The sequence below is a fragment of the Myxocyprinus asiaticus genome, chromosome 25, assembly GCF_019703515.2.
Source record: "Myxocyprinus asiaticus isolate MX2 ecotype Aquarium Trade chromosome 25, UBuf_Myxa_2, whole genome shotgun sequence".
NCBI classification, from domain to species: Eukaryota; Metazoa; Chordata; class Actinopteri; order Cypriniformes; family Catostomidae; genus Myxocyprinus; species Myxocyprinus asiaticus.
Genome location: NC_059368.1, coordinates 17,136,351 through 17,157,918, shown reverse-complemented (window position 1 = coordinate 17,157,918; position 21,568 = coordinate 17,136,351). Strand labels below are relative to the sequence as shown.

The window sequence follows — 21,568 nt, the reverse complement described above, 5'->3', positions numbered from 1 at the left end:
TTTGTTTCATTAGAGCTGTCAGAGCATCAGATGCATTATTGACTTAAAGGGATAGTTCACCCAAAAATGAAAATTCTCTCATCATTTCCTCACCCTCATGCCATCACAGATTTGTATGACTTTCTTTCTTCTGCAGAACACAAATGGGGATTTTTAGAAGAATAGTTCAGCTCTGTAGGTCAATACAAGTGAGACTCCGCAAAGCCTCATAAAACTTAACTATATTTGCACCCTGGGAATGACTAATTACCAATGCTTGATTGCCTGACCACAAGTTTAGAGCTGTTTAAAATCTATGAATAGTCCAGAAATATTTCAGACTGAAAAATATCAGTTTATTTAAGAAAAAAGTGTTTAACTGCACGGCCAGTGAAAAGTTTGACTGAATTTATGTTTTTCACGTTCTTAAAGACTTCTTCAAAAGGCATGACATTACCAACATTCACATCCACAATTTTCCACAAGTCTTGGTGGAGTGTGTTTTTGAATTCACTGGACTGTCCACACAGCTGGATATATGATGCATGCATGTGTGTCTTTTTGATGAGAGAGTAGAGTAGAATTCCTCTCTTCATTCTGTTCTGCATACTAGAAAGAGAGTGAGAGAGAGGAATGTGTTAAGGAGGTCACCATGGATCAACAAGTATTTGCGGGACCTTTCTCTGGAGGTGATGGTTGGCTTCTCAGGTTCATGGGAGCCAAAGGTCAGAGGTGATTCATAGTGTTCTTTCAGTTATGGGTCAGCTCATGATCTCTCTGTGAATAGAAACAGAAAAGGAAGTGACGAGAGCACTGATAATGTTCCAGTTATCTTTAACACATCTTTGACAGGGTCTTCTTCCTGTTCTCTAATCCATTGGTTCTCAACTGGTGGTCAAAATTTGTGTGTCCATTAAACTCTACTGTATTTCAGTGCAAATTCTATACATGATGGCCATTCTGTTGAAACATGACCATCAGCCTGGTGAAAGGCAGCTTTATGAGACTAATGAGTATTGGCAACAGAGAAATTAAATTAAAATGTTTTATTTCCAACATGCACTCACACAAGGCTCTTCAATTTAATTAATAAAGTTCTGTCTTTGGGACTTTACAGGATTTGTCTTCCACTACGTTAACGTCATCTACGTTTCACAGCGTTAAGATTAAAGTAAACTTCAAGCATTTATGTAACACAAAACATAATTTTGAATAAAGTTGAGTAATTCAAGCAAAACATTGCAAAAGCAAGTTACTTTACCTGTGAACACCATTGTTTCCACACGCTAATCTGTAATTGTGGTGTTATATGCAATTCTTAAAACACCCACCAGATGGCCATGTATCGTTGGATCCTGAATTACAAAATGAAAAATACTTGAAAATCTGAATAAACATTGGTAAAATTGATTATCGGTCATCTTTATTGATTTGCAATGTAAACTCTGGGTGCTAAAGACTCTTTTCCTCTTCTTCTCTGTCTGCTTCAGTACTTTGTTCTCCATTGCTAAGAATCTTTCTTTCCAACATACAAGGAAATTCTGCAATTCGGTGGCCAGGTCACATTAAATTAAACATAATTTGGAAATATTCTCAAACAAAAAGCTTGTCAAATGAAATAGCTAGTACACCCACCCATCCACCCACACACACACACACACACACACACACACACATTTTATATTGTCATTCAGACACACACTTGCAAAGATACTCACAAAGAGTAAACCCAACTCATAAAATTGTGGGGACAGAACTCAATAAAATCCTTCCCTTGGCATGTTGGTAAGCACTTACGTTTAAAAAGTGTAATTACAACAGTTCTCTAGTGCTTGACCAGTTTGGAAGCCTTTTTAAGACTGCACGCCAATTTGATTTTGAGTTTAGTAAACAAAGATCTCCAAGTGACGCTTGGAGCCAAAATGCAAATGTCGGTTAAATGAATATGAATGTGAGATGCACTTTTCAAATTTGACTGAATGTTTTAGTCAATTTTATTTATCTAATTGTCTTAAATTACCTAATTATGTAAAATGGTAGTGCCATTTTAAAAAAATGCCATTTCAAGTGCATTCTGATAAATTACCTTGAGTGTTAGAAATGCAAAACTAGTAAAACCCTCACCTTAAAGGTGCAATATGTAACAATTTTCATGTAATGTTTGCCTTTTTTTTGCCAATGTATGAACGGCTTGTAACACAACTTAAAAAATGAGCCCTTCCCGGACTTCCTTGGTTGCCTATTAAAACATGTAGACTGATTTTCATGCGAAGGGAGCGGGTCACTTTTGCCGGGAAAATTCAAGGATGTGACGTTTATGCGCGCTTCTGAGAGCCTTGCCTCAGTAATAGCTTCTCTTCCGTGGTGTGCATGTGTTTGTACTTGCATGATGAGTCGGAACAAAAGTATGTCCCCTCCTTTTTTGGGTTAATGATAATGTGCACAGATTCATGACACCTATTTCTTCAGAACGCCACTCATGTTTCCTCATTGACTTTAGTGTCATAGGGTTGCTCCTATACCAAAATTTTGGCTTCAGTACGATACCAGCCCTGGTACCCCAGAATCGATACTAAATTGATACTATAATCAACAAATAAAAAGCCTCAGATTTTTTATGAAATTACACAGAAAATGACTTGATTAAAAGAACTGCATAAAGTATCACAGATACAAAATTACGCGTTTTCCATTTTAATTTTTCTGGATTCCATGTTAAATGTTTTAATTAAATGTTACGATCAAATGGTGTTTAATCAAATTAATACATAAATATAATAATTACTTTACTATACTATAATATACTTTAATTTAATTAAAAAAAATGTTGGGTAAAATATATGTTTGGTAAATAAATATGCTGCAGAACAGAGCTTCACAGTATTAATGAAAATCACAACATGCTGATAATACACTTGCGTTTGTGATATTGCTTACAGATGATAATGATAATAATAATAATAATACAACCATTTAATATTATATAATTTTTATTATGAGTATTATTTCTACTTTTTGAAAATTTTTCTGTTTTCAATTTCACACATCCAGTTGAATAGAGCTTTCATTTTAGTGTGACTTATTTTGACAGACCTTTGAGTTCTTCCTGTTTTTGACGGGTTAGTTATATCAAGATTCCCATTAATGCTGGAATAATCCCGTTGCGACTCTCGAGCTAAAGTCTCAGAGCTGCACCGGAGGAGTTATTTTAAGTGTTAACAGCCATTTATACTTTAAACACACTGCATGAAAATTAAGTGCCATTAGTGAGTGTTGCATTTGTGTGCGTGTGTGTGCATGCGAGCGACTGTGCGTGTATGAAGCAGATGACAGAGCAGAGTGGTACCTCTTGTTCATTATGTAGCGTGCAGCGCATGTGACTATATTATTTGATTAAATTACATCGTTCTGCTGTTAATGATCACACTTGGCCATATCCAGGGGTTTTTATTTTTATTTTCAAATTGTCACTGATTTCATCTCAAAACTGTCACATCTCATATAATTTTGCTAATGACATCATACTGTAATATGGTACCGAAATTAGCAGAAAGATGATATCGTACCATTTTAAATGTTTCGCTATCACGATAGTTCATTAGTAGCGTTAAACCGCTCAACTCTACTGTGTCATCAGCAGTATGCCACAAGCGTGTCAAAGTTTCAGTATTTTCCTGCAGCAGGCAAAACGACTCATTTTTTTGCCCCAGAGAAGAAGCCTATGAAGTGCGGGTGTAACGTATGAACAGGCTCCCATCCACCAGAGGGAGCCCTCACCTGAATATTGAACTCTTGTCACTTCCTGTTCCTGCCACATCAGTTCCTGTTTGGACATTCTCCATGTATATAAGCCATATGCCCACAGTATCACCTTGTGAAGTATTGCCAGTTATCTGCCTTACCAAGCATTGTTTCTCTGCCATTGTTTTGTCTATTGTTATGACCATTGCTTACATTTGTTGGATTTACGTCTCTGGATTACTGTTTTTGGATTTGTTGCCTGAGGACAGATTTATCTGTGTTTTGACCCAAGCCTGTGACCTGACTACGTTTAAAGAATACTGTTTGAATTGTTTGAGCAACCCCCTCTAATAAATATCCGCAAATGGATCCCACTCAGCCTACCTCATCCTTACAGAATATTTCGCCCGGCTCGGATCCATCGGATGTCTCTCAACTCCTTTCAACCATCGGGTATCAGAATGAGGTACTCAAGGGTTTTCAACACCAACTGCTAATGCTTCAAACCGCCAGTGACCAGCTAACACAATATATTCGGTCTCTTCCTACACCACGCCATGATCCGGTAAGATTTGCTATTCCCGATAAGTTTGATGGCTCTCCTGATAACTGTACTGGTTTCCTACAACAATGCTCAATTTTCTTCTCAAACCAACCTGATGTATTTAACCAGGTTAAGTTGAAATGCTCGTTTATCGTGACTTTACTAACTGGGAAGGCATTAGAGTGGGCTACGGCTGTTTGGAATCATGACACACTTATTCAACAATCTTAGTCATTTTTCTACATTGATTTGTGATGTTTTTCAATACCCTGCGGGGGGGGGGGGTGGGCATGGATGCAGCTACTCAGTTACGCCAAGGCAATAAATCTGCTTCTGACCATGCCATACAGTTTTGCACTCTTGCAGCACAGAGCGGATTTAATGACATTGTGTTGAAACACATCTTTTGATCTAGTCTGTCAGCCAAACTTCAGGCAGAATTGGTGTGCAGAGATAACTCCCTTGACTTCTCTCAATACATTAACCTCGCTATCAGACTAGACAATCTCTTACGATCACAACCATGTTTCAATACCTCCTTGCCATGTCATGTACCTACAACCTCAGTTCAGGTACCAAGTCAGCACCAACCTATAGAGTCTATGCAAATAGGACAAACTCGTGTGTTTCAAGACGAACGTAGAAGACAATTACTCCATAACCACTGTTTCTACTGTGGTGAACCAGGTCATCGCTGTTCCAACTTCCCCGTCAAACCTACTACCACCTCTACACAACGTTATCGAGTGAGTCACATCTTTAATCCTCTAACAATCAGTCAAGGCTTGTCACTACCCATCATTTTGTCCATAGCTAACCAAGAATATCATTTTTCAGCTTTAATAGACTCTGGAGCTGCTGCCAATGTTATACATCAGGACTTAGAAAAGCAATTGAACATCCCCACGACCAAGTGTGAACCACCTATTACAGTAACTGCTGTCAATGATGCCATCAGTAAAGGTCATATCACTCATCAAACTCTTCCTATAAAACTTGTCGCTCTGCTTCACATTGAAAAATTACTCTGTACGTCATTTCTTCACCACGAAACCCAGTGATTCTCGGATATCCCTGGTTATCCGCTCGCATACCCCAGTTTTCATGGAAGAACAAGGATTTAATCCATTGGTCTCTTCACTGTCATCTCCACTGTCTGGATCTGCCACCCAAGTTTACAGTCCACACAACTCATCTCACTGAGAACCTCCGTTCATTGCCGAACAATGTCCTCAATGAGTATGCTGACTTGGCCGAGGTTTTTAGTAAAGAGAGGGCCACCCAGTTACCTCCTCATTGATCCTGTGACTGTGCTATTGACCTTCTTCCTAACACTTCTCCACCCAAAAGCCGTGTTTACCCATTGTCCATCCCAGAGACCAAGGCCATGGAGGAGTACATTGACGAGGCTCTATCTTATGGATTTTCTCTTGAACAATCTTTTCGTCAAAGCCGAGAAGTGTGAATTTCATGTCCTTTCCACCACATTCTTGGGGTATAATATTAGCCACTCTGGAGTGGAGATGGATCTCACCAAGGTAAAAGCTGTCATTGACTGGCCCACACCCACCACGGTAAAGGAATTACAATGATTTCTAGGCTTCGCTAATTTCTACAGCAGATTCATCCATAACTACAGTACCATTGCTGCACCCATCACCTCTCTTCTTAAAGGTAAACCCAAGAAGTTGGCATGGACAGAGGCAGCATCAACCACCCTCAATAGCCTCAAGTCCAGTTTTACCTCTGCCCCCATTCTCAAGGATCTTGACCCTCAACTTCCCTTCATCGTAGAAGTCGACGCCTCTGATACTGGAATTGGTGCTGTCCTTTCCCAACGTCATGAAAACCCAGGCAAACTACACCCCTGTGCATTCTTCTCCCGGAAGTTAATATCAGCAGAGCGCAATTATGACATTGGTAACAAAGAGTTACTATCTATCAAGGCCACTCTAGAGGAGTGGAGACACTGGTTAGAAGGCGCACTTCATCCATTTCAAGTCATCACCGATCACAAAAATCTGGAATACATCAAGGAAGCCAATAGATTAAATCCTCGCCAGGCCAGATGGGCACTCTTCTTCACTCGGTTCAATTTCACGGTCACATATCGTCCAGGAAGTAAGAATAGTAAAGCTGATGCTCTGTCACTTATCTATGAATCTGTTGAGACACATATTATTCCGGAGAGGATTCTACCTTCCTCCATCATCGCACCCATCCTTTGGTATATCATGGAGGAGATTCAACGCGTTCAACAAGAGAAACCTTCTCCTCCCGTATGTCCCACTGGCAAAGTGTACGTTCCTTCCAGACTGCGCAACAGAATTATTCTATGAGTTCATGCATCACTCTCCTCTGGACATCCTGGAATTAACCGTACTATTACTTTAGTCAGGAACTCTTTCTGGTGGCCAACACTATCCACTGACATCAAGAACTATGTAAGTACCTGTCAGACCTGTGCACAATCCCGCACACCTCGTCAACTACCTGCAGGACTACTAGAACCACTACCCATTCCACAACGACCCTGGTCTCACTTGTCCATTGATTTTGTCACTGATCTGCCTAACTCTCAAGGATCCACCACCATCATGGTCACCATTGATCACTTCTCAAAATCATGCCATCTTATACCTTTGAAGGGTCTACCCACTGCCATGGAAACTACTGTTCAATCAAGTGTTTCGAATCTATGGATTACCTGATGACATAGTCACAGATCGAGGACCACAGTTCACTTCAAGAGTATGGAGAGCCTTCTGCCAACTACTCAACATCAACGTCAGTCTCACCTCTGGATACCATCCACAGGCTAATGGACAAGTGGAGCGTCTCAATCAGGAAATTGGTAGATATCTAAGGTCGTACTGTAGTAAGGAACAGGAGAAGTGGAGCATCTTCCTTCCATGGGCAGAGTATGACCAAAACTCCCTCGCACACTCTTCTACGGGTTTGACCCCCTTCCCATGTGTCCTGGGATATCAACCTCCCCTATTCCCTTGGTCTGGGGAGCCTTTCGAAGTGCCTACCGTGGACGATTGGATTAGAAAAAGTGAGCTAGTCTGGAACAGTGCTCATGTCCATCTTCAACGAGCCATTTGGTCTCAAAAGATCCAGGCTGACTGACACTGACGCCCTTATCCTGAGTGTCAACAAGGTCAAATGGTGTGGCTTTCTACTCGGGACCTACGCCTAAGTCCCAGGTATGTAGGTCCCTTCAAGATCTTAAGTCAGTTAATCCTGTCACATTTCCTGCCACTTGCCACATCTCACCTTTCCATGTGTCCCCCCTGAAACCGGTCCACGAATCACCGAGTCCTGAGGCTACTGACGAGGGACCTCCTCCGCCACTTGAAATCGATGGAGCTCCTGCCTACCTAGTTCGGGAGATTCTTGATTCTCGCAGGAGGGGTGGTCAACTTCAATACCTCGTGGACTGGGAGGGATACAGCCCAGAGGAGAGATCGTGGATACCAGCCAAAGACATCTTGGACCCATCACTCAGCAGAGACTTTCATCAAGCCCATCCGGATCGCCTGACCCCCAGATCAAGAGGTCACTTAGAGGTGTTTTTAAAGGGGGGGGGGATCTGTAATGTCTGAACAGGCTCCCATCCACCAGAGGGAGCCCTCACCTGAATATTAAACTCTTGTCACTTCCTGTTCCTGCCACATCAGTTACTGTTTGGACATTCTCCATGTATATAAGCCATATGCCCACAGTATCACCTTGCGAAGTATTGCCAGTTATCTGCCTTACCAAGCATTGTTTCTCTGCCATTGTTTTGTCTATTGTTATGACCATTGCTTACATTTTGCTGGATTTACGTCTCTGGATTACTGTTTTTGGATTTGTTGCCTGAGGACCGATTTATCTGTGTTTTGACCCAGGCCTGTGACCTTACTACGTTTAAAGAATACTGTTTGAATTGTTTGAGCAACCCCTCTAATAAATATCCGCAAATCGTTCCCACTCAGCCTACCTCATCCTTACAGCGGGGAAGCACCTTGGTAAAATATAATGAGGCCAGAAACCTACTAAGAAAGTAAGCATATAATAATGCATGACCAATGAATTCCAAATAAGGGTGCACAATATATCGGCAGCCGATAATTTAGTAAATGACAAAAATGTTGTTATCGCAGTGATAGATGAATTACTGCCAATATTTGTCTGATAATTTTTTACGGTTTATATGCTTGAGTGAGCAAGTGAGCATACTTCGTTGGTACTTACCATGCTTTCTTTCTTTACTGAGTGAGTAATGTATGTTCTTTTGTTAAAAGTAAATTGAGTGAGTACATAAAAAATCCATGTTCAAAACCATGTCCTTGCCTTACCCCAATTCATTATGGTAAACCTACATTCGTGATTTTTTTATTTGGAGTTGTCGGGTTGGAATTGGCGCGGAATCGCAGGCATACGTCACTCGTCTTGACTCTTGTGTGTATACGTCATATCTGTAAGCTCAAAAAGAAGGTCCGGTTGTGGTGTGACTCGTGTGAGTGTCAGAAGTGGGAAGTGAGTGCAACAGCTGTTAACTTGCGGCGTGAAATCACTGTCCTAATGTATTTTTAACTGTTTGGTGAAGTTGTTTTCCTGCTATTGTGCTTAGACATATTTTCTGGTAGGGTTGTTGAAGCTTATATTGGTTGTCATAATTTAATGAATCGAACATTACTCATGTGTTTACCGATTGCAGTGCGTTTACAAGTTTAGTTTTTTTTCAGGTGAAGTTGCTTTAACATGTTTACTAATATTCATAACTTCTTAGTATTTTACAACATTGCTGCAATTTTGAGGTTCTTTAAGTATGTGTGTCCCTTAGTGTGTGTTTGCCATTGTTTTCTTATTTCTTTTACCCCAGTCCCAGAAATGCACAATTTGTCACTTTCCATTGTCCTTTCTGTAGTCTGTATAAACAGAGTAGACAATTTAAAATTGCATTTAAAAGCCACTATAGGTACAAGGTAGATCCCCATGAATTTATGCTTATCTCAAGGTGTTTATGATGTACCGATTTCATAGCACAGGAATGTATATTAATTTGTTTAGTGTATATTGTAACTTTACTGCCAAAGAAACGATTAAACATGTATTATTGTTATTGATATATTGCATATTTCTGCATATTATTTTCATGGTCAATAAAGTATATTTCATCCCCATCATTACTGAATCCTCATTTTGCATATTTATACTACAGTCTTATTTTTATTTATTGTTTATTTATTTTTATTTATGTATTTGTGTTCTGCAGACGAAAGGAAGTTATACATATCTGGAATGGCATGAGAGTGAGTAAATGATGAGAGAATTTTCATTTTTGGGTGAACTATCCCTTTAAAGTGATAGCTCAGCCATAATTTAATATTCCATCATTTCCCTACCCTCATGTTTTTCCAAACCCGTGTGACCTTCTGTATTCTGTGGAACCCAAAAGATGTTAGACAGAATGTTAGGGACTGACAGTCTCAGTCACCATTCACTTTCAAAATATATAGAAAGGAAAAAAAAAAAAAACATTCACTGAAATTAAATGGTGACCAAGGCTAACATTCTGTCTAAAATCTCCTTATTGTGTTGCATGGAAGAAGGTCATACAGGTTTGGAAAAACATGACGGTGAATGATGACAGAATTTCCATTAATAATAATAATATTTCTGTAATACATGTTAAATGTGTATTATGGAATGGAATGTAGGGAGTTAATGTCCATTATGTCATTTGTGAAAGTAACAATTTTCTTACATTCTTACTCAAGTAATTATTTATGTTAGCACTTTTACTTGAGTAGTAATTTTTTTTTTTTTTTTTTTTTTAAGTAATTGTACTTTTACTTGAGTACAGTTTTTGGCTACTCTACCCACCTCTAGGAAGCGCATATGTTTCACGCTGTAAAAAGAGCTGGCTCGAGACAGGTTCGATTGGGAATTAAATACACTGGTAGAACTGTGTGTTTTTACGCTGTAGAGTTAGTAGAGAGCAGCGGTGCTGCAGAGATGCGCTGCTGGAAACACTGTCATAGTATTTGAGGACAGTGTTCCAGCCACATCAGCAGAAAATTGCTCGCTGGAGAACCGTTAACGGAACCGAAAGTCACGAAGATCATATGATTCTGGAATTTTTAAAGAATGCAACCGGTTCTAAGAGCTGGATTCCCAACCCTAGCTGGATATAAACTAGTGCAAATAGATGGTAATACATGGCAACAATCGTGACATTTAAACATTTGGGTAGGACTTGCGTGTATTTTTGTCACATTGTTCTAACCGCATGAGGTTAGCTTTAATGTTAGCGTCTTCTCAGCCTTGTCGGAAAACATACTGCTGTTCTCTACTAATGCAGCATTTAGTCAACAAATTAATTACTTTATAATGATATGACGATGTTTACTGTAGTGTACTGTATACATACCTTTTCATTGTTGATGTTTTAAATCTGCATCTGAAGTGTTCCGCTCCATGCAGTGTGTAGTCTCATGTGTCAAAACAAACACCACAAGGCATCAGTGAAGTGATTTTTTTTATTTTGCCTCTAGAGGCCGCTGTCATACTGTATAACGACAGCGGACCCTTCCCAGCTGCTCCATCACCGGACGCAATGGGGAAAAACTATTGGTGTGGATTTTTGCCGATAACGGATAATCTGTTCCAGAAATCTGTTATCGGTACCGATTAATCGGCAAAACCAATATAGCGGTCGACCTCTACCTACTATTGTAATATTACAGTTCACTTGCATTGCCCACTAAGACTGTAGATTGTAATATAAAAAGAAGTGTCTTGAATTGTACTCATATCAGCCATTTCACGAGTTTTACCTCTTAAATTGATATGTGCAGTACAATACAAACATTAATGTGTAGTGGATAAAACACTTGAATAATCATATTAAGATATGTAATTAAGAGTGTTATTTATTTTCCTCAAAGTAAGTAATGCCTTGGTTATAAATGTTTAAACGAATATCGTAAAATCAACATGAAAATAGCATGTCATGACTGCTGCTCTGCAGGTAAAATCTTAGAGTCCTCAAACCATGAGATTCATCTGAACAGAAGAGCAATGCCCAATCACAACTTATGTAAAATTTTCCGCCGCAAGTTGCTTGCAGTTTCAGGTTTTAACCACAGATATCACTAGAGAGCACAGAGTTCCGTGGTGCAGCTTTAAAGTAAGTGCCATTTATCCAAATGTGTTATTTTGATAACTAGCTGTAAACATGTTGCAAGTTTACCTAACTTTAACTACATCGCTCTGAAACATTCTCTGCAAACTGTTGCTCTTCCATAATGGTAGTTGACCAGAAAGAAAAAAAATAAACGTAGAAGATGAAGTTTATGTTATTGTTCGGTAGAGTTAGTGCCCCCTGCAATAAAGTTGAGAATGCATTAGGGTCTTGCATTGCGTTATGAATTGCATTCTGTCACTTTCATTGTTGGAAGCTAACTTACGTATGGCCTGAGTATGTTTTGGGCCTAAACCCGAACTAAATAAATCAAAGTTGGCCTCTTTGACACCAGTTGATCAAATGACCAATTAATTTTTGCTGTAACAAACAGAACTTGGTAAATGTTTTCACTGATTGTTAAATGGAGATGCTCTTGGTCAGACTAAGTTTCTTTTTTCCTAATTTGCTGTATCTTTCATCTCTGCAGTAGGAGCTTGGCCCTTGTGAATTATTAACCCACTGCAAGGGCGTGGATGGCCGTTGATTGCTGAGGATAAAGGTTGGGTCGTCTAACTGTGTGTTTTATGAGAGAGGAACTGTTTGTTATTGCATCTAACTGTGTGGATGTATAGAGGCTTTGTAGGATAATTGGACTTCTGTGTCGGGGCTGCTGTTGGGGTTCAAGTTTAATAATTAATGAGATTAATGAGACACACTGTACTGTATATTTACAATACAATTTGTTTGCTATTCACAACGTGAAAGTCAAACAACCTGAGTGCCCTTACAGTGTGGCCATGTTTTGAGGTTTTGCTGCCGTAGGTTGTTTTGGATCTGTGCCAGTTGTCATTAACATAAGTTTATTGGAGAGCTGGGTTAGATGGATGGTCTGTCATAAATAGAAGACGATCCTTGTTGGGATTTGTGCTGTGGTCAGACCAATTGAATTTACACAAACTAGCAAGACTGCGATGGGATTTTTGAGACCGATACCGATTTTAGAGAGGGAAAATTCACCGATTACCGATATGGTGGCCGATATAGTTATTTTTTGAGCTAGAATGAAAACAGACCTTTTCTATGTGGACTTTTCACAGATTTTGCACCAATACTATGTAAAGGTACTTGGAAGGCTGCTTTCTTAAACAACATTTTTTATCAAAGAATATTTGACATTATTATTATACATTGTCAACAAATTCTAGAAATGAACACTGAGAAAATAAAGAATAAATAAAAATACAATAAGTAGCTTAATAAACATCAGTACTGTATGTTTAATATAAGTCAATTGCTGACCATTAAAATAAAGAATAAATAAAAATACAATAAATAGCTAAATAAACATCAGTACTGTATGTTTAGTATCAGTCAATGGCTGACCATTAAAATAAAGAATAAATAAAAATAAAATAAATAGCTAAATAAACATCAGTACTGTTTAGTATCAGTCAAATGTTGAGCATTAAAATAAAGAATAAATAAAATAAAATAAATAGCTAAATAAACATCAGTACTGTTTAGTATAAGTCAAATGCTGACCATTAAAATAAAGAATAAATAAAAATACAATAAATAGCTAAATAAACATCAGTACTGTATGTTTAGTATCAGTCAATGGCTGACCATTAAAATAAAGAATAAATAAAAATAAAATAAATAGCTAAATAAACATCAGTACTGTTTAGTATCAGTCAAATGTTGAGCATTAAAATAAAGAATAAATAAAATAAAATAAATAGCTAAATAAACATCAGTACTGTTTAGTATAAGTCAAATGCTGACCATTAAAATAAAGAATAAATAAAAATACAATAAATAGCTAAATAAACATCAGTACTGTATGTTTAGTATCAGTCAATGGCTGACCATTAAAATAAAGAATAAATACAAATAAAATAAATAGCTAAATAAACATCAATACTGTTTAGTATCAGTCAAATGCTGACCATTAAAATAAAGAATAAATAAAAATACAATAAATAGCTAAATAAAAATCAGTACTGTATGTTTAGTATCAGTCAATGGCTGACCATTAAAATAAAGAATAAATAAAAATAAAATAAATAGCTAAATAAACATCAGTAGTACTGTTTAGTATCAGTCAAATGCTGACTATATTAATACTGTCGAGGCAAGAGATAAACAGCGGTGTTACACTGTATTCTGCTAAACAAGTTCAGGGGAAACTTTCAACGTGGAAAACCAGACTTTTAAATATTACATTTTGTAAATGCAATGACTGGAATTGTTCGGTTGAAGGGCGTACCAAACTGTGAATCCTGAACAAAACAATTTGGTGAATACATGTTTACACATTAGCTTCCACTCAGCTGACAACAATGAATGAAGCTACGTGATTAGCTAGTTAGCTATAAGCTCGTTGTCATGGAGAGTAAAAGACAGAAGTTGTTTATTTAATTTCCAGCATTGTGTCTCACCAACTAGGTAACAGTGTAGCATGAAATCAACACTCATCAGACACAATCCACCACCGCACCTTTGTCTGCTGAGCTGCAAAAAGATGCTCTGATGTTTACCTTTCAATCTGCTACTTTACTGACTGCACTGACAAACTATAGCTGGCTAACAGCAAACAGATGTGATAAACATGAGTGACATGGTTGTCAAGGACAGGGTTAACGTTATATTAGTAATATTGAAAAGGAAAAATGATGGGGTCATTTTTTATTAACTTTCCATTATGTATTTACAAACTAGTTAGCAACTTACCCACACACAGCTCGACTCCGCCCTGTCTGCAGAGCCACCGTGAGCTCTGTAAACAATGAAGTCGGAGCGCGCTCTGCTGGACAAACTACGTAATGTTACCAATTCTAAAGCATTGTTTTCTGCGTTATATGTTCTGAAAAAAAGTTTTCATATCGGCGCATATCGGTAAAATATACGCCAATACTGTGAAAGGCTAATATCGGTCGGGCACTAACACAAACCATAGATCGGGTTTACATGCTCATGCACTCACACACACTTTCATGCATTCAGAGCTTGTACATGAAAGAAATACAGGTTCATTGCAAAAAAGACATGTTTTTTGGACAAGGCACCATGGTAATACTGTGATACTTTTGATAGTAACACGTTCATTTTTGAGTAGCATGTAAATACTTTAAAGTGGTAATCAATCTGTACTGGGGTATATATCAAAGTACCATTGTACTTCTGTCTGATATTATCACTGTACCACGCTATGGCCACAGGTTGATTTTCTAAGTGTTAAAATTAAATTAGACCTCTAAACCCCTAATTTCCTCTGCTTTGGTCTGTGTGTGAATGTTTGTTTTGCTGCACAAAACACCTCTTTTGCTTTCATTCCAATGTTTTCCTCCTTCACGTGTCACTGGAATAGTTTGTATGTGGTTAGCTGGATATTCTGGTCTGGACAGGTCGAGCAGGCTAAACCACTGGTTCTTAATATTGTGTACAGGTCAGATCGAGTGGATTTGTTTGCCAGGAAGTCATGAGCCTTTAAGGCAAGTCAACTCTGTCCCAGGATCAGGCTTCTTTTGTAGCATTGCATTTTGTAGGAAAACACGAGCAGTGATTCCCCAGCAGGAGTACAGTATGTGTATCCCAGGGGGTATTGAATCAGATTTTACTTTTGCTGTGTTAACCCTATGAAACAGAAAATAATGTAGATTAAAATAACTTGATTAACTGATTGATTAATCATTCACTGATTAATCATTTCGTAGCTGACCTCATAGAGTGTTGAACTTAGGACTTGGAAGACCGCGGTTAGAGCCCAGCCAAGCACACAAGCTGACATGTGAGACAAAAGTGTCATAGAAGTGAGTCGAAAGGATGTAGTTGCTTCAGAAAATTTGATTTTCATGTCACATTTCCTTTTAGAACACTATCGGTTAGGTTTAAGTGTTGGTTAAGGGTAAAGGTGTCTGGTTTGTTTACATTTCAGTACACTGTTGGTTAGGTTTTGGTTAAAGTTTTTGGTTAGGGATGTATGTTTTACCTCGTCTGATTACCACACCATTTCACTCGCTTTTGGCGCTCTGCAGCCAACATGTAATGATGTAATTTTGTTTTGCAAAAATGTTGCCATGGTAACATAATTTTAATGAGATGTGGTAGTGCTCTCGCCCAGGACACATATGCAAGCTGTTGGCTCACGGGGACCTGGGTTTGATTCTGGCCTGGGCCATGTCCCGATCTCCTTTCCACATCTCTCTCTCCTTCTTTCCTGTCTCTCTACACTTCACTATTAGAAAAATAAAACCTTAAAACTTTTCATGAGATCAGGATGGAATTGAATATGTTCATTTCTGGTTTGTGTCAATGAAGGTATACTTGAGCTCTGCTGATGGGGCTGTTGAGCTACATAAGACAAAAGAGGTTGGGAAACACTCTTTAGTGGATAACAAGAGTGAGAGGGAGGGAAACCCAGAGGAGGAGGTGTTGTGAGTAAAGTCAGCCTTGCGTGGTTGCTATGCCACTGGATGGGAGGGGCAAAGATCACAGGGAGAGATCAGAGAGGAGTAAGGGAGTGGTTGGGGGCTGGTTTAAGGTCATATTTCACCAACACAATAGTTGTTTGAAATGTAAAACTTTCAGTCCTACAGTCAGTATGTTTGGTGCTCTCTCTAGACAACTGTCAGACAGAGATCACGGGACTGCCTTGGTCTGAAACTCTGCAAGACTTATCGTAGCGAATGTGGCTGTATGCCCATGTGTGTTAAAGTCCCAGGTGAGTGACTCAAACACACAGACAGACAAACACCCACGCGTACTCAATGTGGTGACGTGAGAGAGGCAGGAAGAGGATCCGGTGGAGGCTACAAAGTGCACAGTCCTCATTGACAGCAATGGCGACGGAACCACCTGATCCTGTTACTGGCTAAGGAAAAGGAAGATGAGAGAAGCGAAGAGGAAAAGGACAAACTTGTGCTGGTGATGTCTTTAATCAAGGTGTGCTCGGACGCAGTGTCACATGGGTGTTGTAAGATGACCTCTGGGCTTGATATGTGATCATAGGAGGGTTCCGCAGTTGTTCCAGGGTTTAAAAGTTAATGTTAAAACATTCTGGATGCTGAATTTCTTCAACTGGACCTTGAGCTTTATCTTCAAAACTGGTCTTAATTTCACAGAGGTATGGCTTCTAGTCTACAAGTGGATTTTAATCTTTCTTGACACTGAATTTTTTCAATTGGACCTTGAGTTTTCTAAGGTGCTCTCCAAAAGCTGGTCATGTTGTCACAGTGGTGTGGCTTATAAACTGCAGTGTGCTGAAGTTTGCTCAGTGAAATAAGGACACCAAGCCTCATCCAGGGAAAGACTGGCTATTTTCCAGCCTGCTGCTTCAGTTAATTACTGCTTCTGGATTTCAGCATGTTGGGATTTTCAGGAGTCACAGTGGAGTTTTTTTCAATCTAGCAGACAAAAGAGTCACCAAATTTTTGTCTTATTGGTTGGAAAGATATAATTTGTTTCACATGTAAATGTGGACCAGTAAAATGCATTTAGTGTCAAGTTTGATAGTGTGTAAACTACTTAATTTTTGAGTTTATTTTGTTGAGCATTTTTGGAAAATACATTTCCATTGTTGAGCCTCATGAATTTAAAGCCCCACTACCTTGTGATTTTCAGGCAGAAACCATGTCATTTAGTTCTACTTTGATCCCAGACTTGTGAGGACCAGTGAGAAGTGGCCCATATCTAGAACATTGAAGTTTATCTCAATCTCATTCCATGCCTTTTGAGGGGGGATGATGAGGGAAAAGCGTTCTGGGTCTTTCAGGAGGGAGAAGGACAGGTCTGAGAAGCCAGCCCCTCTCTCCCGCGCTCTCAGCTGGCTGAGTGTGTCCTCACTGTCTCAGCAGACCCGTAAACTGTTCCACAGTCAGAGCGTGCTCCACAGACACTCCCACACCCCACATAGAGTGGACGAAGATGAAGATGACTGGGTGTATGCACCCCAGCATGACATAGGTGAGGATGCATGGTGTGTAGTGCATTTGTGTAAGCTTCATCAGAGATCTGATAGAAGTTCCAGAGGTTTTAAATGTTGGATAGATAACGTTGGGAAAGAAATGTTCATTTAATTACTTGAAATATTACTTCTTTTATTTACTTCTTTGAAGTTTATATATGTAAGGGATAATGCATGGTCAGTTTATTTTGCGAAAATAAGTGTGTTTACATGCACAGCAAGACACCAATAACTACCAAAAATCAGCTTGTACAAAAAAATCTGACAACGTAAGGAACCAGCGTTTACATGATATTTGAAATCATCGGTTATTGTCTGCTTGTGACATCAAAAGGTAAACAGACATGTGCACAATACTGAAGCACATTTGATAAGCTGGTAAGAATGCAGGTAAAGGTCTTTACATTCAGAGGGAAATCAGGGTAAAATCAATGTGAGCCGAACTTTTTTGGCTTAAACCGTTCATGACCATTCACCGATAAAGGAAAACGGTTTAAGGTATTTGCATGACCTTACGTGTATCGTGCACGTAAACAAGGTCAATGATCAACTGACTGCCTATTATTACACGGCTACTTAAATAAATATATGAAAGTGAGTGTCTTATTATGTGAGAAGAAAGTGTCCACAGAGTGTTATACGAATCATGAATCTCGCACAGCGGTCAACATTGTAGTTTAGTGGTCAGAATTTAAAATTATTTAAATGTGCCACAATTTGTCCAATCAGAATCTAGTATTGTGGGAGCATGTAATAAATTAAACTATTACATTTTCATTGAATTTTAAAGTGTGTAAATTGAAGTGTATTGTACCCAAGTATATTCACTGTCCTTTTTAGAAATATACTTCAAAGTGACATTTAAATAATATCATACTTCTGTATGTAGTACCAAACTTGTGGTCAGATTGCTCCATAAGATGTTTTGGTTTAGCAGCTTTGCATCCTGGTTTCTCCATTGTGTTTGGATTTATTGTTGCTCTATCAGGAAGAGAGAGAGTAAGTTGTTTACAAGGAGTAACAAATTAGGTCGCTGTCTGTTTTTTTGCAGGTTTGCCTTTGTTTCAGTCATTAAGGAGACTTCCTTATCGACAGGTTGAGTGTGGTCTGTTGGGCTGGTGTGGAGAGGGGTGACCAGAGGGTTTTGAGTTGGGAAATGCAGAGAGTGTTATAAAAAGGCTAAAGTGACTAAAGATGAGCCTGCTTGAATGGGGGATGTCACCGACTGGTGGCGATGTGGATGTGAGAGCCCATGCCAACTAGGCTACTTTGTATATGTGGTTGTATTTGTGTGTGTGTGTGTGTGTGTGTGTGTGTGTGTGTGTTTGCACAAGAGAAAAGATGCCCTTATTGTGCCTGCTGTAGTCAGTGTGACACCACACAGCTGTGCAGCCCTAATCCTTAATGTTAATAATTGCCATTTAAATAACATCAGCATTAAAGTTGAGTTGAGGTAAGTAAAGCAAAATACTTTTTGGATTCAATTATTTGGATAGCCATTTTAGTTGAGGACTGTGTTATTTTAATGTTTCTAGAGCATTCTTGTAGCTCAAATGGTAGAGAATTGTGCATAAACTGATAAAATTCATACAGTAGGTAACTTGAATGCATTGAAAAGTCACATTGAATTAAAGCATCTGCCAAATGCACAAATATAACATGTAAAATCTGCTTGCTTACATGTGTTTTCTTATGTACTTTGCATGTGTTCAAATATGAATGGTTGTGTGACAACAAATGTGGGTCAGTGAATGGTTTCAGGTTGGAAGCTTGCTAGGGTGAGGCTGAAACCGATTTCCTAAAGCAGATGGAAATAACCTCATCAGTCTTATGCATATCTCTGTATCTGTAGACTCTTTGTGTTGGCCTAAATGTCCAGTGGCACATAGTTTGCTTTGTAAATTGAATGGCATTTGCCACTTTTGCGTGAAAGCAGAAACTCCACCCCAAGATCTTTTTAGACTTTTAGCTTATTGGTTGACCTGTTTAAGTATGTATGTGTGTTTGGTTTTGGGGCGGAGCTGTAACTCTTTGCAGGCACTGATGAGACATTCTTTTTAGGTAAAGTTACGGTAGGAGTGATGCCCCATCGATGTGCACTTAGTCTTTCCTCAGCTGTCACTGCTGATGCATTGTACTGCCACGCTCTGTTTAGTTTGGCATGACTTTTGACAATCAGATGTTTTGTAGAACAGATTTGCCTATTCAGTTCCGTTCCAGAGTGGGCATAGTGGTGCTCTTTTAAGACACCTTCTAATTTGAATGTAATATTCTCATCTAAGTTACGCATAACTTCTGACCCCTGCACATACCTGACAGATGTTACTTTTATAATACATTTTGATGGAACGGTTTTCTGAAATGTTTTTTGGGAAAACAAAAATGTTTATAATTATTATGCTGTGTAGTGTTTACGACCTAATTTTAATTGAGAGAATACATATATTACGTAGTGGGGCTTTTTTTTTTTTTTTTGAGAACTATTCCTTTAAGTGATCCGCATTAAAATCAAAAAGGTGACTCATTGTGAAAACTTGTTAGCTGTCACAGAACCCAAAATGTACTTTTCCTTACGCAATCATATAAATCTTAAGTATTTTTAATTTACCTCAATTGTTGGGCTTTTTGCAATTGTATTGATTGAGACAGACAGGAAACAGGGAGAAGATATAATGAGATCAGGAAATGACCCAAGACCTATTCAAACTATATTCAAACTTGGAATACTGTAAATGTGCTACTGTGCAAAATGAGGGTGCACATCAGACCATGTCTTTGACAGCTTGATATCTTGAATTTAAAAAAAGAAAAGAAAAAAAGAATAAAACATTTCATGTGCATGCTATTCGCACACTACTGAATTGTTCTAACAAGAGATTTTACATCAGTACCAGTTAGAACGTTTACATGCACTCGATTTCAGTCAGACTTAAACAATAATTCATCATTTTTAAATGTTGTGTAAATGTTTTAGTTGGACTGAAATCGTATGTGTCTGATGAGAAGCATATTCAGAATGTGAGATTAATGTCATTGAATTTGCTTTGGCAGCCTGAAATTTAGTTTGGACGGCTGCTGAAAAATTGTCAGTACCTGAGAAACCCTTTCTCTTCAATTGTCTCAGTCTCACGTAAAAGCCACTCAGCCTTCCTCCTCCATTTCTCTGACAGAATGTGTACAGCATATGTGTTACATGAATAGTTGCACATTTCTTTTTGCGTAACCGCAATACAATGATAATCTAAAATGTATACCGGTTCCTGGGTAGCTCAGTGGTAAAATACGCTGGCTACCACCCCTGGAGTTCGCTAGCTAGTTCGAATTCCAGGGTGTGCTGAGTGACTCCAGCCAGGTCTCCTAAGCAACCAAATTGGCCTGGTTGCTAGGGAGGGTAGAGTCACATGGGGTAAACTCCTCGTGGTCGCTATAATGTGGTTCGTTCTCGGTGGTGCGCGTGGTGAGTTGAGCGCGGATGCCGCGGTGGATGGCGTGAAGCCTCCACATGCGCTATGTCTCCGTGGCAAAGTGCTCAACAAGTGATAAGATGCGCGGATTGATAATGCGAATGTAGCATGGCTTCCTTCAACATGTATGCATGTTAATCAGACCATATTGGCCTCTGCATTTTGTGAATGCGTTCTCCAAAAAAACAGGTGACTCGCAACGTCTATTTAACCCGGCGTTTTTCTCATACTTAATTAAAATATTTGTTTACACATTATGTTGTACAGTATACTTAGTCAGAGGAATACTGTTGCTTAACAGCGCAAAAACTTGTTGTGGCTCGATTATAACTGTGAATCTAAATATACTGATTGTCTGACCTTGCTGTGTTGTCTGATAGCACAATCTTTCCATCAGCATCCAGCCTTATGCGTGTATCTTGAATTTAAACTCATGTGCATATGCTTGCAAACACACGCATACACATACACACCCAGTGGTTTGCCTGGAGCACAGTAGGAAAAACACTCCTTTCCCAAAGCTGAAAACAACGCAGGAATCTTCTCCAAAATCCCCTTAATTTAAAGTCTACTTAAAAAAATAAAACTGATGTTGTTGATGACTGTACATGCTCCTAAATTTAAAACATGTATTTATTGTTTTGGCACCTACGCCTGTACATGCAAGCCTAATTAAAGTACCCTAACTGCTGTTC

General features: G+C 38.8%; 1 protein-coding gene across 6 annotated transcripts in view; it reads left to right on the top strand.

Annotated features, from left to right (window-relative positions):
• The window catches only part of LOC127416025 (NHS-like protein 1), a 154,056-nt gene that overhangs the window by 63,469 nt on the left and 69,019 nt on the right, over nucleotides 1-21,568 (top strand). Inside the window, exon 1 of one of the 6 annotated variants that reach the window (XM_051655097.1) lies at nucleotides 16,173-17,408. The exons of the other annotated variants lie outside the window; for them this stretch is intronic. Within the exon in view, the coding sequence (XP_051511057.1) occupies nucleotides 17,186-17,408 (223 nt within the window). The 5' untranslated portion in view covers nucleotides 16,173-17,185. Of the gene's footprint in view, nucleotides 1-16,172; nucleotides 17,409-21,568 lie in introns of those variants that run through there. 6 annotated transcript variants of the gene reach the window in all.